This window comes from Lissotriton vulgaris, chromosome 9 (genome assembly GCF_964263255.1).
Source record: "Lissotriton vulgaris chromosome 9, aLisVul1.2, whole genome shotgun sequence".
Classification (NCBI taxonomy): domain Eukaryota; kingdom Metazoa; phylum Chordata; class Amphibia; order Caudata; family Salamandridae; genus Lissotriton; species Lissotriton vulgaris.
Window position 1 is genome coordinate 352146541 of NC_141697.1, and position 16873 is coordinate 352163413.

Here is a 16873-nt window from a genome sequence, read left to right on the forward strand (position 1 = left end):
TGTGGCAGGGGGCGCAGTGCTTCTCCGCCCTAATGGAGGGGCCGCCACTGCTGTGTAGACGTATATATAGCGCGAAATGCAAAAATGGAAATGTTCAACGCTATTACAGTTTCTGTAGTTTAGGCTGGCAACAGTTTTCAGATGTTTTTGTTACATCTTTGATAAGATTTTATTTAACTTATTAATAAAATTTACTTTACTTGGCAGTCTAAAAAATAAAGGCAACTGATCAGGAATTCTCCTTGGGCACTGTGTTATTTCTCATGTTGGCTTGTTGTTTACCTTTTTCCCTTAGTATTCTCCTTGCCCCCACACTTTTCTCCCACTTACCTTAGTCCAACAGAATGTTGAGGCTGAAGGTTCTAGTCTTAAGAGAGTGAAATGGAGGATGGTTGTGGTGGATGGATATGAAGAGAGACACCTCATCATGCCAGAATATGGTCCAACAAACTGCTTGTTTTATCTACATGACTTCTTTTTCACACATCGGTGGGATTCTGCTGTGGCAAGCCTTGCCCCATTGCAAGGTCATGTTTATCTATCACTGTCCCTTGTACTGGCATGTCTTGTTATAAAAGGCACTTTCAGCACTGCTGTCTAACTGGATGAAGGCTTTTAAGGCAGTTGTCAATGCATCTATTGATTTAGGTGTGTTCGAAAGTCACAACATGCAGTTTTGTGGCCACTTATCAGTGTAAAGCCATGGACAATACGAATAATATTAGAGTATGTTGAATACTTTAAGATTTAGATCTGAGCACAAATGTAGACCAAATATAATCAGTATTTCAAGAACTTCCCAGTTGATAGGGACTCTCCGGTGTGTTACTGTGACTGGGCATCTGTGAACACGGCAGCTGTACACTTCTGTTGTACTATAATAATAGACTTTGAAAAGGCCTCCAATTCATGCTATCAACTAAATCAAATCAAGATGTTGCTGTGAAACTTGTGAGAAAATTACTCAATAGGGAACGTGGACCAGGATTGAGGACCATGTGCACTGGCATCTGATCTTTTCCAGGATTAAACCTGAAATCAATCCTTTGATATACAGAAGACCTGTTCAGCCATGTCTTTAATCCCTTCCATCCATAATTAACCCCTTGCATGCTCATGACGGCTCCACGCCGTTATGAGCCACAGGCGGCGTGTGCTCATGACCGCATGGAGCTGTCATGACGCCGCTCCTCCCACCAGGCACTAATTCCGCAAATGTGCGGGCAAATTAATGAGCGGGCGTGGTCATGAAGGAACCACGCTGTCATGAGTACACGCCGCCCGTGACTCATGACGGCATGGAGCCGTCATGAGCACCAAAGTGCCACGCTCACCCCCTAGCCGCCCGCCCCGCGCTACAGCCGAATTGGCGGCGCAGGGAAGGGGTCAAGAAGTATACTCTTAAAGTCCTTAAGAAAAGCTAGAATATTTGTGGTGTATGTAAGCCCTCTGCTCTTCACTAGCAGTCATTGTTGTCTCTCTTCCAACATGGCCAATTGTGTGGCCTCCAATTAAATAAATGGACTTCGAATACATTCCACTCGTTTGTCACCCAATAAAAGTTGCATATTGGGGTTCAAAGCTTTTATGGACAGTTAAAGACCATTTAGGCATCAGCGTAGGGCCAATATAATTCATTGATGTTCTTTTAATGAAGGTAGTATATATTCCAACGCTAAAGGGGTATATTTCAATGACTTATATGCAATTTTAAGTGAAAATGCAAGATCAAGATAGCCAGAATGAATACAGTACCTTTGTAGAGAGGAGTCTCTTTATTCTTGCCGGCAATGTCGGGTTCAGCTCCCATTTGCAGCAAAAGTTGTAGGCAATCAAGGTGACTGGATTGGCAGGCAATCATGTATAAAGGTGTCTCTTCCTCCAGTGTTCGACGATCAATTGTGGCTGGGTATGCTGTTGAGAAATGTAACAATTTGTTTAAATTGCATTTATATAATTCTTACTTCCGCTGACAATGCATCAAAGTGCTTTACTGCGAAGTAGCACACTTCCCGGGAGCCCAAAGTTAAAGGTCAGTCCATTTGTTTTTGGGGTTAGTTTTGCATGCTCATTTGATACATTCACACCAGTTTCTTTGTAGTACATTTTTTACCCATATGTGTTTATTGGGGGGGGGGGCTATTTGAAAAGCAATTGCTTGCTGGAATTAAGTTAGTTATGGTTTCCAAACAGAGCTTAAGATGATAGGCATGAGATTTAGAGTAACTTGGGCAGACAGAATGAAGAATCGAAACAGTGGTGAAGTAAAAATAGGGGATGGAACTAAGTAAAAGTTTGCTAGAATTTCAATTTGTATGCAGGATTTTAAGAAATATAGCAGTTGGACAATTTATGCATACAATTTGTGAATGTAAACCTGTTGAAAGAAAGACTTTTATGATCTGCTCCTAAAATATGTAGCTTCCACAATCTTTCTAGAGGCACTTAAGAGGTGACGCAGATACTTCATCAAACAGTGAAAAGGAAGCCCAGGGCTAGAGTTACAGTCAAGCTGTGAGACAAATACGCACATTCCCTTACCTGTAATTACAAAGAGAAAACCCCCAAAAGAACCATCTACTATGCCTATTACCGCTGCTTATTTAATACTGTGATACATTGTTGTGGTTTATACAAACCATATGCCCCATACATAAACTATACATATAATATGAATCATGTTATATAAACACCCATCAATTTAAAAATATAACAAGGCAATAGATAAACACATTGAAGTGATCTTTAGTATATTCAGTCCATGTTTGTGACTCATTCAATACTTGGTTCAGAAGGTACTGCCCACTGAATCCACCCTAATTGCACCATGCCTAGCAGAATGGATGTGTGTGAGGTCACCATCACCTTCCAGCGTCCACCATGCCACGTAGTCAGTTAAGCAACTCATTGACCACAGCCGCAAATTCAGCAGCCTATTTACAGTCATAACACATATAGTAAATAGAAAATGTGTTTTGCAGACTAATTTGCTAATTTTGAGTCCTTGAAACATGTGTCCATCGTGGTTTTCAACATTTGTTGAAAAAGTGTAATTCTGATAAAATCACTTTAAAGTAGATTTACAAAGCTATTTTGGCATCTAACAGATAATTACATATAATATTCTGGTCCTCGTCGCCAATTTATGTTGTATCCAAGGAAGGACAGGAGAAGGAGGTAAACTTAAAGATTAAGTTTAATTAAGAGTTTCAAGTACAGCATAAGATCCATCAGAGTGCACATCCAAGAAGCTCCAGTCTTCAACTGAAGATCAGGAGAATAACATTCTACAATAACCTAGCAACCAGCGGCTAGGAAGCAAATACATGAACAGCATGAACAATAGGGAAACATAGGATGGGAAACATAGGATAAGATAACATAAGAAAGGATATAACACACCTCCTTCCCCATAATTATAAAACAAAACAAAGTGGAGCCAAAAAATTGAAAAACAAAAACAATGATTTAGAACTGAACAACATATCAAGTAATGTAATCATTCAAATATTTGGGAGTAAACTTAATTCTAGAAGACTTTAAACAGGAAGCAGAGACCTCAGAGGAATCTGAGGAAAATTGAGGTACATCTACAGGAATAGTGTTAATATCATCAGAAGTCACCAAAGGAGGAGTAGATTGAAGAACCTCTTCCTCATGGACATTAGAATTATCAAGCAAAGATATGTCTCCATCAAGTATACTCGGACTACAAGACGGAAAATTGTCGGGAAACACATTATTAGAGGCAACTGCATCCGGAGTGACATTGGAACCTGAAACATCAATAGGAGCAACACCCGAGCCCTTTACTTTTGAAACAGCTCTTTTACTCCACCACTTACCACCAGTGACTTTGACAGCATGTTTGCCGATTTGAACAATAGTTGTCTCCGGATAAAATTTTGAACCCTTGGTCTTACATGGTCTACGAATTCTAACCTTATCACCAATGTTAAAAGAAACATCTTTTACATGTTTGTCCAAGTCATACCTGATCTTGGACTTGAGTTGAGAAGATGCAACCTTGTCCTTGACATGATCAAGATCAACAACACTTTTACCTTGAGCAGTTTTGCTAACAACCCAACCAGGTGATAATTCATTAAAGGATTGTCTCCCTCTTAACAAGAGGAAAGGTGTCACCCCAGTGGTTGAATGTGGTGTGTTGTTGTAAGACCAAACCCTGTCGCAGACAACATCTTGAACACAAAGACCAGATGAAATAGCTAATTGGACTGCATCCTTCAGGATACAATTCGCTCTCTCTACTAAACCGTTACCCTGTGGGGAGTACAAGGCAGTGGTGAGATGTTTAATGGCAAAATTATCCAAAAAACTGTTCATCTCATGAGATACAAATTGTACCCCATTATCCGATACTAAGAATTTGGGAATTCCTTCGGACTGGAAAAGTTTCTTAAGGCATTTTATGACGTTATAGGTATTGGGCTCTTTTAAAAATTCACAGGCAAGCCACTTGGAGTGATAGTCTACAATAGTAAGTATAAACCTGAAACCCTGGTTTAACCCACCAATAGGCCCTAGAAAATCCATACCCAATTTTTCCCATGGACTGTCAGGGAAAGCAACAGGACACAAGGGTTTGTTAACAGTCCGTAAAGATTTCTCAGCATGAGAACACTCGCTACAGCCATTTAAAAAGGTATCTACACAGATGTCCATCCCTGGCCACCAATAATGAAGCCTCAATCTTTTTTTAGTGCTTGTGATCCCACCATGACCTTTGTGGGCAATTTCAATGATCTTATCTCGAATAGAAAGGGGAGGAATGAGGGAAACACCTCTCAAGAGTAAATCACCCTCCAAACTTAATTCATCTCTGATTTTAGAGAAAGGAAGAAGATCCTTATCAACAAGATTCTCTCTCGGCCAACCTTCAGCAATATACTTTCTTAGAGTGTGAAAAGAAGAATCCCGCAAAGACTCTTTAATCCAAACAGACTCAGAAATCACATCCTTAGCTAGAACAAGTCCATCTAGAAGGTTGACAACTACCTCTTTGTCATCAAGAATGGGCGAAAACTTCAATGAACTTGAAGGACACCTTGACAAAAAATCAGCCGTGAAGTTCTTCCCACCAGGGATATGCCTCATAATGAAATTGAAGTCATAAAGCTTTGAAAGAAGACGGCTTAATCTAGGGCTAGCATTCCTTAAACCCTTGTCATTCCAGATAAAAATCAATGGCTTATGATCTGAAACCAATACAAATTCACGGCCCCAAACATATGTGGAAAAATGTCTAACTCCCCAAACGCAAGCTAAGGCTTCCTTTTCGATGGTACTATAATTTCTTTCAGAAGAGGACAGTTGACGGGATGCAAAGGCAACAACATTTTCAATCCCACCATCAGCTTGACTAAGTACAGCACCTAAACCGGTATTACTAGCATCCACTGTAATAAATGAGAGAGAGTTCCCATCAAAAGGTTTGAGAGCTGGGGCATGTATAATCAATTCCTTTAAAGAATCAAAAGCCACTTTATGTACTTCATCCCACACGAATTTAACATTATTCCTAGTAAGTGACCTCAAAGGCTCACTAACATGTGCAAAATTCTGTACAAATCTGGAGTAAAATTCACTCAAACCCAAAAATGATCTTAATTGATCTTTGTTACTGGGTTGAGCGCAATCACGAATGCCTTGTAAAAGATCATGTTTTGGAGCAATGCCTTTGTGAGAGATGGTATGGCCAAGATATTCAACCTCACTAAGGAGAAATTTGCATTTCTGTTTTTTAACAGTCATGCCATGGTCACTTAAAATACCAATAACTTGATCAAGTTTGACAAGATGTTCTTCCACAGTGTTAGTAGAAATCAAAATGTCATCTTGGTAGGCTAAGACGTCACGAACTTCTCCAAATAGTTGAAACATTAGTTTCTGAAAAACTGAAGCCGCTGAGGCAAGACCAAAAGGTAGCCTCAGATATCTAAAAAGACCAAAAGGGGTGTTGAAAGCAGTTAAGTCTTTAGACTCTTCACATAATTCTATCTGGTGATAAGCTGCTCGTAGGTCTATGGTAGAGAAAACCTTTGTGCCCCTTAATTGAGCCAACATATCTTGAATACGTGGGAGAGGAAAACAATCTACCTGAATATTTTTATTTAGGGCTCTTAGGTCTACACATAGCCTGAGTTCATCACAGTTCTTCTTAAGTGCGACTACAATTGGAAAAACCCACAACGAAGAGTTGATGTTTTCAATGACTCCCTCTTTACTCAGTTGTTGAAGATGAGTCTTCAGCCTTTCCATAATACTCAGTGGAACATGTCTTACTTTATGAATCACTGGGACAGCATCAGGCTTCAAAATGATTTTGTGTTCGAAGCCTTTGACTGAACCAAGATTGTCAGAAAAAACATTGTTGTATTTGTTTATAATACTTTCCAAAGAAAGTTCCTCAGTAGTCAGAGCATTAATTGTAGTAGAACGGTCTAAAGAAATAGGATTTCTGGTACCAGGTCTTAATACTAATGGAAATTTACCTTGATCTTTCCAACCTAAAACATTATAACCTTTTTTAGATACATAAATTTTGGCCTGAATAGAACGATCTTCAAATGTTAAACTGTCGTTAAAGAAACCCAATAAATCAATGACCTTGCCATTGAATGCAACAGTACGTATATCAGGAGGAAGAAGTAGATTCTCGTCCCAATGTTTAAGAAATAACAAATCTGCAATAATGGTGATAGGGGATCCCGAATCTACGGTAACCTTGACTAGAATCCCACCAATTTTTAGATCACATACTGGATCATAGATAGAAGGATCCTCATGATCATCTATCATGTCTACAGACAACAAAATTTTTTTTACAATCTGTTCTTCACATGTATTAGAATTATCAGGATCCGAAATTTCAAGGTACATTGTCTTGGATTTAAATTTGCAGACTGTTGCAAAATGACCAATCTTTTTACAAGTAGTGCATTGTTTTTTTAAGGCAGGACAAGAAGTTGAATTAGCAAGGTGTAACTTTGATCCACATCTATAACAAGTGGGAGGTTTATCAGACTTTTTCCATTCAAGTTTTGGAGGTTGACTACGTTGAGAATTCTTTGAGGAAGTAGATTTTACTAAATCTACATGTGTAGGTTTATTATTGCCTAACTCTTTGGAAGCAAAAGCAGATCTTTCTATACCTCTAGCTAATTCCAAAGTTTCTTGCAAAGAAGATTTACGACAACATAAAATTCTTTCCTGAACTTTGTTATTAAAGCAATTTACAACAATTTGATCCCTGAGATACTGATCAATAGGGCCTTCAAATTCACAAGTTGCAGCCAAAATTCTCAACTCAGCTAAAAATATATCAATTTTCTCATACTCCCTTTGTTTGCGTGTATAAAATCTATGTCTTTCGACAATTACGCTTGGTTCATCCTTAAAATATTTTTCTAAACGAGTAATAGCCTCAGTGTACTCATTCCAATCATCTGAGGGAGGTCTAACAACAGGGGGTTGATGATCAAAGATTCTTTGACCCTCAGCACCCAAGGCACTGTATAACATTGCATTTTTCCTTGCAGCAGAAAATTTCACAACATCTATGGCAATTATATAGCTATTAAAGGCTTTGAACCAATGGGACCATTTTATTTTTGGAGTACCTGGTTCTGGAAGGAAGGAAGAAGGAAGGACTGCAGTCTGTTGTGCCATCCTGGATAAATAAACAACAGTGTCAAATAAGAACTAATAAGACATATTACTCGACGTTACCTCTTCATACAAGGTAATTTACTTGTTTATTTTTCTACGCTGATACACTCAGCTATAAGACTGAGTGTTCACAATAGATTCTGCTCATTTACAACGTGTGTCAACAACGCTGACACACACAGCTTTCATTACTCTTCGTACTTATTCTTACAACAACGTGTGTTTACTACGCTGATACACACAGCTGACATTGCATACTTACTACAATGTGTATCGTGCATTTTCTTATACGCTGATACACACAGCTGATTTAAGACTGTTACAACGTGTATCTTCTACGCTGATACACACAGCTGACTTCATAGTTTGACTTTACTTGCGTAATTTATATTTTCATACACACAGTTAACTCTGGAGTTACTTTTCATATTTATTACAGTTAATTTTTTCATTTAATAATTTTAAACAGTAATATGTCTTATCAGTTCTTATTTGACACTGTTGTTTATTTATCCAGGATGGCACAACAGACTGCAGTCCTTCCTTCTTCCTTCCTTCCAGAACCAGGTACTCCAAAAATAAAATGGTCCCATTGGTTCAAAGCCTTTAATAGCTATATAATTGCCATAGATGCTGTGAAATTTTCTGCTGCAAGGAAAAATGCAATGTTATACAGTGCCTTGGGTGCTGAGGGTCAAAGAATCTTTGATCATCAACCCCCTGTTGTTAGACCTCCCTCAGATGATTGGAATGAGTACACTGAGGCTATTACTCGTTTAGAAAAATATTTTAAGGATGAACCAAGCGTAATTGTCGAAAGACATAGATTTTATACACGCAAACAAAGGGAGTATGAGAAAATTTATATATTTTTAGCTGAGTTGAGAATTTTGGCTGCAACTTGTGAATTTGAAGGCCCTATTGATCAGTATCTCAGGGATCAAATTGTTGTGAATTGCTTTAATAACAAAGTTCAGGAAAGAATTTTATGTTGTCGTAAATCTTCTTTGCAAGAAACTTTGGAATTAGCTAGAGGTATAGAAAGATCTGCTTTTGCTTCCAAAGAGTTAGGCAATAATAAACCTACACATGTAGATTTAGTAAAATCTACTTCCTCAAAGAATTCTCAACGTAGTCAACCTCCAAAACTTGAATGGAAAAAGTCTGATAAACCTCCCACTTGTTATAGATGTGGATCAAAGTTACACCTTGCTAATTCAACTTCTTGTCCTGCCTTAAAAAAACAATGCACTACTTGTAAAAAGATTGGTCATTTTGCAACAGTCTGCAAATTTAAATCCAAGACAATGTACCTTGAAATTTCGGATCCTGATAATTCTAATACATGTGAAGAACAGATTGTAAAAAAAATTTTGTTGTCTGTAGACATGATAGATGATCATGATGATCCTTCTATCTATGATCCAGTATGTGATCTAAAAATTGGTGGGATTCTAGTCAAGGTTACCGTAGATTCGGGATCCCCTATCACCATTATTGCAGATTTGTTATTTCTTAAACATTGGGACGAGAATCTACTTCTTCCTCCTGATATACGTACTGTTGCATTCAATGGCAAGGTCATTGATTTATTGGGTTTCTTTAACGACAGTTTAACATTTGAAGATCGTTCTATTCAGGCCAAAATTTATGTATCTAAAAAAGGTTATAATGTTTTAGGTTGGAAAGATCAAGGTAAATTTCCATTAGTATTAAGACCTGGTACCAGAAATCCTATTTCTTTAGACCGTTCTACTACAATTAATGCTCTGACTACTGAGGAACTTTCTTTGGAAAGTATTATAAACAAATACAACAATGTTTTTTCTGACAATCTTGGTTCAGTCAAAGGCTTCGAACACAAAATCATTTTGAAGCCTGATGCTGTCCCAGTGATTCATAAAGTAAGACATGTTCCACTGAGTATTATGGAAAGGCTGAAGACTCATCTTCAACAACTGAGTAAAGAGGGAGTCATTGAAAACATCAACTCTTCGTTGTGGGTTTTTCCAATTGTAGTCGCACTTAAGAAGAACTGTGAAGAACTCAGGCTATGTGTAGACCTAAGAGCCCTAAATAAAAATATTCAGGTAGATTGTTTTCCTCTCCCACGTATTCAAGATATGTTGGCTCAATTAAGGGGCACAAAGGTTTTCTCTACCATAGACCTACGAGCAGCTTATCACCAGATAGAATTATGTGAAGAGTCTAAAGACTTAACTGCTTTCAACACCCCTTTTGGTCTTTTTAGATATCTGAGGCTGCCTTTTGGTCTTGCCTCAGCGGCTTCAGTTTTTCAGAAACTAATGTTTCAACTATTTGGAGAAGTTCGTGACGTCTTAGCCTACCAAGATGACATTTTGATTTCTACTAACACTGTGGAAGAACATCTTGTCAAACTTGATCAAGTTATTGGTATTTTAAGTGACCATGGCATGACTGTTAAAAAACAGAAATGCAAATTTCTCCTTAGTGAGGTTGAATATCTTGGCCATACCATCTCTCACAAAGGCATTGCTCCAAAACATGATCTTTTACAAGGCATTCGTGATTGCGCTCAACCCAGTAACAAAGATCAATTAAGATCATTTTTGGGTTTGAGTGAATTTTACTCCAGATTTGTACAGAATTTTGCACATGTTAGTGAGCCTTTGAGGTCACTTACTAGGAATAATGTTAAATTCGTGTGGGATGAAGTACATAAAGTGGCTTTTGATTCTTTAAAGGAATTGATTATACATGCCCCAGCTCTCAAACCTTTTGATGGGAACTCTCTCTCATTTATTACAGTGGATGCTAGTAATACCGGTTTAGGTGCTGTACTTAGTCAAGCTGATGGTGGGATTGAAAATGTTGTTGCCTTTGCATCCCGTCAACTGTCCTCTTCTGAAAGAAATTATAGTACCATCGAAAAGGAAGCCTTAGCTTGCGTTTGGGGAGTTAGACATTTTTCCACATATGTTTGGGGCCGTGAATTTGTATTGGTTTCAGATCATAAGCCATTGATTTTTATATGGAATGACAAGGGTTTAAGGAATGCTAGCCCTAGATTAAGCCGTCTTCTTTCAAAGCTTTATGACTTCAATTTCATTATGAGGCATATCCCTGGTGGGAAGAACTTCACGGCTGATTTTTTGTCAAGGTGTCCTTCGAGTTCATTGAAGTTTTCGCCCATTCTTGATGACAAAGAGGTAGTTGTCAACCTTCTAGATGGACTTGTTCTAGCTAAGGATGTGATTTCTGAGTCTGTTTGGATTAAAGAGTCTTTGCGGGATTCTTCTTTTCACACTCTAAGAAAGTATATTGCTGAAGGTTGGCCGAGAGAGAATCTTGTTGATAAGGATCTTCTTCCTTTCTCTAAAATCAGAGATGAATTAAGTTTGGAGGGTGATTTACTCTTGAGAGGTGTTTCCCTCATTCCTCCCCTTTCTATTCGAGATAAGATCATTGAAATTGCCCACAAAGGTCATGGTGGGATCACAAGCACTAAAAAAAGATTGAGGCTTCATTATTGGTGGCCAGGGATGGACATCTGTGTAGATACCTTTTTAAATGGCTGTAGCGAGTGTTCTCATGCTGAGAAATCTTTACGGACTGTTAACAAACCCTTGTGTCCTGTTGCTTTCCCTGACAGTCCATGGGAAAAATTGGGTATGGATTTTCTAGGGCCTATTGGTGGGTTAAACCAGGGTTTCAGGTTTATACTTACTATTGTAGACTATCACTCCAAGTGGCTTGCCTGTGAATTTTTAAAAGAGCCCAATACCTATAACGTCATAAAATGCCTTAAGAAACTTTTCCAGTCCGAAGGAATTCCCAAATTCTTAGTATCGGATAATGGGGTACAATTTGTATCTCATGAGATGAACAGTTTTTTGGATAATTTTGCCATTAAATATCTCACCACTGCCTTGTACTCCCCACAGGGTAACGGTTTAGTAGAGAGAGCGAATCGTATCCTGAAGGATGCAGTCCAATTAGCTATTTCATCTGGTCTTTGTGTTCAAGATGTTGTCTGCGACAGGGTTTGGTCTTACAACAACACACCACATTCAACCACTGGGGTGACACCTTTCCTCTTGTTAAGAGGGAGACAATCCTTTAATGAATTATCACCTGGTTGGGTTGTTAGCAAAACTGCTCAAGGTAAAAGTGTTGTTGATCTTGATCATGTCAAGGACAAGGTTGGATCTTCTCAACTCAAGTCCAAGATCAGGTATGACTTGGACAAACATGTAAAAGATGTTTCTTTTAACATTGGTGATAAGGTTAGAATTCGTAGACCATGTAAGACCAAGGGTTCAAAATTTTATCCGGAGACAACTATTGTTCAAATCGGCAAACATGCTGTCAAAGTCACTGGTGGTAAGTGGTGGAGTAAAAGAGCTGTTTCAAAAGTAAAGGGCTCGGGTGTTGCTCCTATTGATGTTTCAGGTTCCAATGTCACTCCGGATGCAGTTGCCTCTAATAATGTGTTTCCCGACAATTTTCCGTCTTGTAGTCCGAGTATACTTGATGGAGACATATCTTTGCTTGATAATTCTAATGTCCATGAGGAAGAGGTTCTTCAATCTACTCCTCCTTTGGTGACTTCTGATGATATTAACACTATTCCTGTAGATGTACCTCAATTTTCCTCAGATTCCTCTGAGGTCTCTGCTTCCTGTTTAAAGTCTTCTAGAATTAAGTTTACTCCCAAATATTTGAATGATTACATTACTTGATATGTTGTTCAGTTCTAAATCATTGTTTTTGTTTTTCAATTTTTTGGCTCCACTTTGTTTTGTTTTATAATTATGGGGAAGGAGGTGTGTTATATCCTTTCTTATGTTATCTTATCCTATGTTTCCCATCCTATGTTTCCCTATTGTTCATGCTGTTCATGTATTTGCTTCCTAGCACCTGGTTGCTAGGTTATTGTAGAATGTTATTCTCCTGATCTTCATCTTCGTCGCCAATTTATGTTGTATCCAAGGAAGGACAGGAGAAGGAGGTAAACTTAAAGATTAAGTTTAATTAAGAGTTTCAAGTACAGCATAAGATCCATCAGAGTGCACATCCAAGAAGCTCCAGTCTTCAACTGAAGATCAGGAGAATAACATTCTACAATAACCTAGCAACCAGGTGCTAGGAAGCAAATACATGAACAGCATGAACAATAGGGAAACATAGGATGGGAAAAATAGGATAAGATAACATAAGAAAGGATATAACACACCTCCTTCCCCATAATTATAAAACAAAACAAAGTGGAGCCAAAAAATTGAAAAACAAAAACAATGATTTAGAACTGAACAACATATCAAGTAATGTAATCATTCAAATATTTGGGAGTAAACTTAATTCTAGAAGACTTTAAACAGGAAGCAGAGACCTCAGAGAAATCTGAGGAAAATTGAGGTACATCTACAGGAATAGTGTTAATATCATCAGAAGTCACCAAAGGAGGAGTAGATTGAAGAACCTCTTCCTCATGGACATTAGAATTATCAAGCAAAGATATGTCTCCATCAAGTATACTCGGACTACAAGACGGAAAATTGTCGGGAAACACATTATTAGAGGCAACTGCATCCGGAGTGACATTGGAACCTGAAACATCAATAGGAGCAACACCCGAGCCCTTTACTTTTGAAACAGCTCTTTTACTCCACCACTTACCACCAGTGACTTTGACAGCATGTTTGCCGATTTGAACAATAATTGTCTCCGGATAACATTTTGAACCCTTGGTCTTACATCGTCTACGAATTCTAACCTTATCACCAATGTTAAAAGAAACATCTTTTACATGTTTGTCCAAGTCATACCTGATCTTGGACTTGAGTTGAGAAGATGCAACCTTGTCCTTGACATGATCAAGATCAACAACACTTTTACCTTGAGCAGTTTTGCTAACAACCCAACCAGGTGATAATTCATTAAAGGATTGTCTCCCTCTTAACAAGAGGAAAGGTGTCACCCCAGTGGTTGAATGTGGTGTGTTGTTGTAAGACCAAACCCTGTCGCAGACAACATCTTGAACACAAAGACCAGATGAAATAGCTAATTGGACTGCATCCTTCAGGATACGATTCGCTCTCTCTACTAAACCGTTACCCTGTGGGGAGTACAAGGCAGTGGTGAGATGTTTAATGGCAAAATTATCCAAAAAACTGTTCATCTCATGAGATACAAATTGTACCCCATTATCCGATACTAAGAATTTGGGAATTCCTTCGGACTGGAAAAGTTTCTTAAGGCATTTTATGACGTTATAGGTATTGGGCTCTTTTAAAAATTCACAGGCAAGCCACTTGGAGTGATAGTCTACAATAGTAAGTATAAACCTGAAACCCTGGTTTAACCCACCAATAGGCCCTAGAAAATCCATACCCAATTTTTCCCATGGACTGTCAGGGAAAGCAACAGGACACAAGGGTTTGTTAACAGTCCGTAAAGATTTCTCAGCATGAGAACACTCGCTACAGCCATTTAAAAAGGTATCTACACAGATGTCCATCCCTGGCCACCAATAATGAAGCCTCAATCTTTTTTTAGTGCTTGTGATCCCACCATGACCTTTGTGGGCAATTTCAATGATCTTATCTCGAATAGAAAGGGGAGGAATGAGGGAAACACCTCTCAAGAGTAAATCACCCTCCAAACTTAATTCATCTCTGATTTTAGAGAAAGGAAGAAGATCCTTATCAACAAGATTCTCTCTCGGCCAACCTTCAGCAATATACTTTCTTAGAGTGTGAAAAGAAGAATCCCGCAAAGACTCTTTAATCCAAACAGACTCAGAAATCACATCCTTAGCTAGAACAAGTCCATCTAGAAGGTTGACAACTACCTCTTTGTCATCAAGAATGGGCGAAAACTTCAATGAACTCGAAGGACACCTTCACAAAAAATCAGCCGTGAAGTTCTTCCCACCAGGGATATGCCTCATAATGAAATTGAAGTCATAAAGCTTTGAAAGAAGACGGCTTAATCTAGGGCTAGCATTCCTTAAACCCTTGTCATTCCAGATAAAAATCAATGGCTTATGATCTGAAACCAATACAAATTCACGGCCCCAAACATATGTGGAAAAATGTCTAACTCCCCAAACGCAAGCTAAGGCTTCCTTTTCGATGGTACTATAATTTCTTTCAGAAGAGGACAGTTGACGGGATGCAAAGGCAACAACATTTTCAATCCCACCATCAGCTTGACTAAGTACAGCACCTAAACCGGTATTACTAGCATCCACTGTAATAAATGAGAGAGAGTTCCCATCAAAAGGTTTGAGAGCTGGGGCATGTATAATCAATTCCTTTAAAGAATCAAAAGCCACTTTATGTACTTCATCCCACACGAATTTAACATTATTCCTAGTAAGTGACCTCAAAGGCTCACTAACATGTGCAAAATTCTGTACAAATCTGGAGTAAAATTCACTCAAACCCAAAAATGATCTTAATTGATCTTTGTTACTGGGTTGAGCACAATCACGAATGCCTTGTAAAAGATCATGTTTTGGAGCAATGCCTTTGTGAGAGATGGTATGGCCAAGATATTCAACCTCACTAAGGAGAAATTTGCATTTCTGTTTTTTAACAGTCATGCCATGGTCACTTAAAATACCAATAACTTGATCAAGTTTGACAAGATGTTCTTCCACAGTGTTAGTAGAAATCAAAATGTCATCTTGGTAGGCTAAGACGTCACGAACTTCTCCAAATAGTTGAAACATTAGTTTCTGAAAAACTGAAGCCGCTGAGGCAAGACCAAAAGGTAGCCTCAGATATCTAAAAAGACCAAAAGGGGTGTTGAAAGCAGTTAAGTCTTTAGACTCTTCACATAATTCTATCTGGTGATAAGCTGCTCATAGGTCTATGGTAGAGAAAACCTTTGTGCCCCTTAATTGAGCCAACATATCTTGAATACGTGGGAGAGGAAAACAATCTACCTGAATATTTTTATTTAGGGCTCTTAGGTCTACACATAGCCTGAGTTCATCACAGTTCTTCTTAAGTGCGACTACAATTGGAGAAACCCACAACGAAGAGTTGATGTTTTCAATGACTCCCTCTTTACTCAGTTGTTGAAGATGAGTCTTCAGCCTTTCCATAATACTCAGTGGAACATGTCTTACTTTATGAATCACTGGGACAGCATCAGGCTTCAAAATGATTTTGTGTTCGAAGCCTTTGACTGAACCAAGATTGTCAGAAAAAACATTGTTGTATTTGTTTATAATACTTTCCAAAGAAAGTTCCTCAGTAGTCAGAGCATTAATTGTAGTAGAACGGTCTAAAGAAATAGGATTTCTGGTACCAGGTCTTAATACTAATGGAAATTTACCTTGATCTTTCCAACCTAAAACATTATAACCTTTTTTAGATACATAAATTTTGGCCTGAATAGAACGATCTTCAAATGTTAAACTGTCGTTAAAGAAACCCAATAAATCAATGACCTTGCCATTGAATGCAACAGTACGTATATCAGGAGGAAGAAGTAGATTCTCGTCCCAATGTTTAAGAAATAACAAATCTGCAATAATGGTGATAGGGGATCCCGAATCTACGGTAACCTTGACTAGAATCCCACCAATTTTTAAATCACATACTGGATCATAGATAGAAGGATCATCATGATCATCTATCATGTCTACAGACAACAACATTTTTTTTACAATCTGTTCTTCACATGTATTAGAATTATCAGGATCCGAAATTTCAAGGTACATTGTCTTGGATTTAAATTTGCAGACTGTTGCAAAATGACCAATCTTTTTACAAGTAGTGCATTGTTTTTTTAAGGCAGGACAAGAAGTTGAATTAGCAAGGTGTAACTTTGATCCACATCTATAACAAGTGGGAGGTTTATCAGACTTTTTCCATTCAAGTTTTGGAGGTTGACTACGTTGAGAATTCTTTGAGGAAGTAGATTTTACTAAATCTACATGTGTAGGTTTATTATTGCCTAACTCTTTGGAAGCAAAAGCAGATCTTTCTATACCTCTAGCTAATTCCAAAGTTTCTTGCAAAGAAGGGTTACGACAACATAAAATTCTTTCCTGAACTTTGTTATTAAAGCAATTTACAACAATTTGATCCCTGAGATACTGATCAATAGGGCCTTCAAATTCACAAGTTGCAGCCAAAATTCTCAACTCAGCTAAAAATATATCAATTTTCTCATACTCCCT

General features: G+C 38.1%; 1 protein-coding gene across 1 annotated transcript in view; it reads right to left on the bottom strand.

The window, feature by feature from the left end:
• ASB2 (ankyrin repeat and SOCS box containing 2) overlaps window positions 1–16873 on the bottom strand; it is a 288752-nt gene that overhangs the window by 110581 nt on the left and 161298 nt on the right. The window contains exon 5 of the mRNA XM_086937715.1: window positions 1756–1914. Within this exon, the coding sequence (XP_086793841.1) occupies window positions 1756–1914 (159 nt within the window). The remainder of the gene's footprint in view (window positions 1–1755; window positions 1915–16873) is intronic.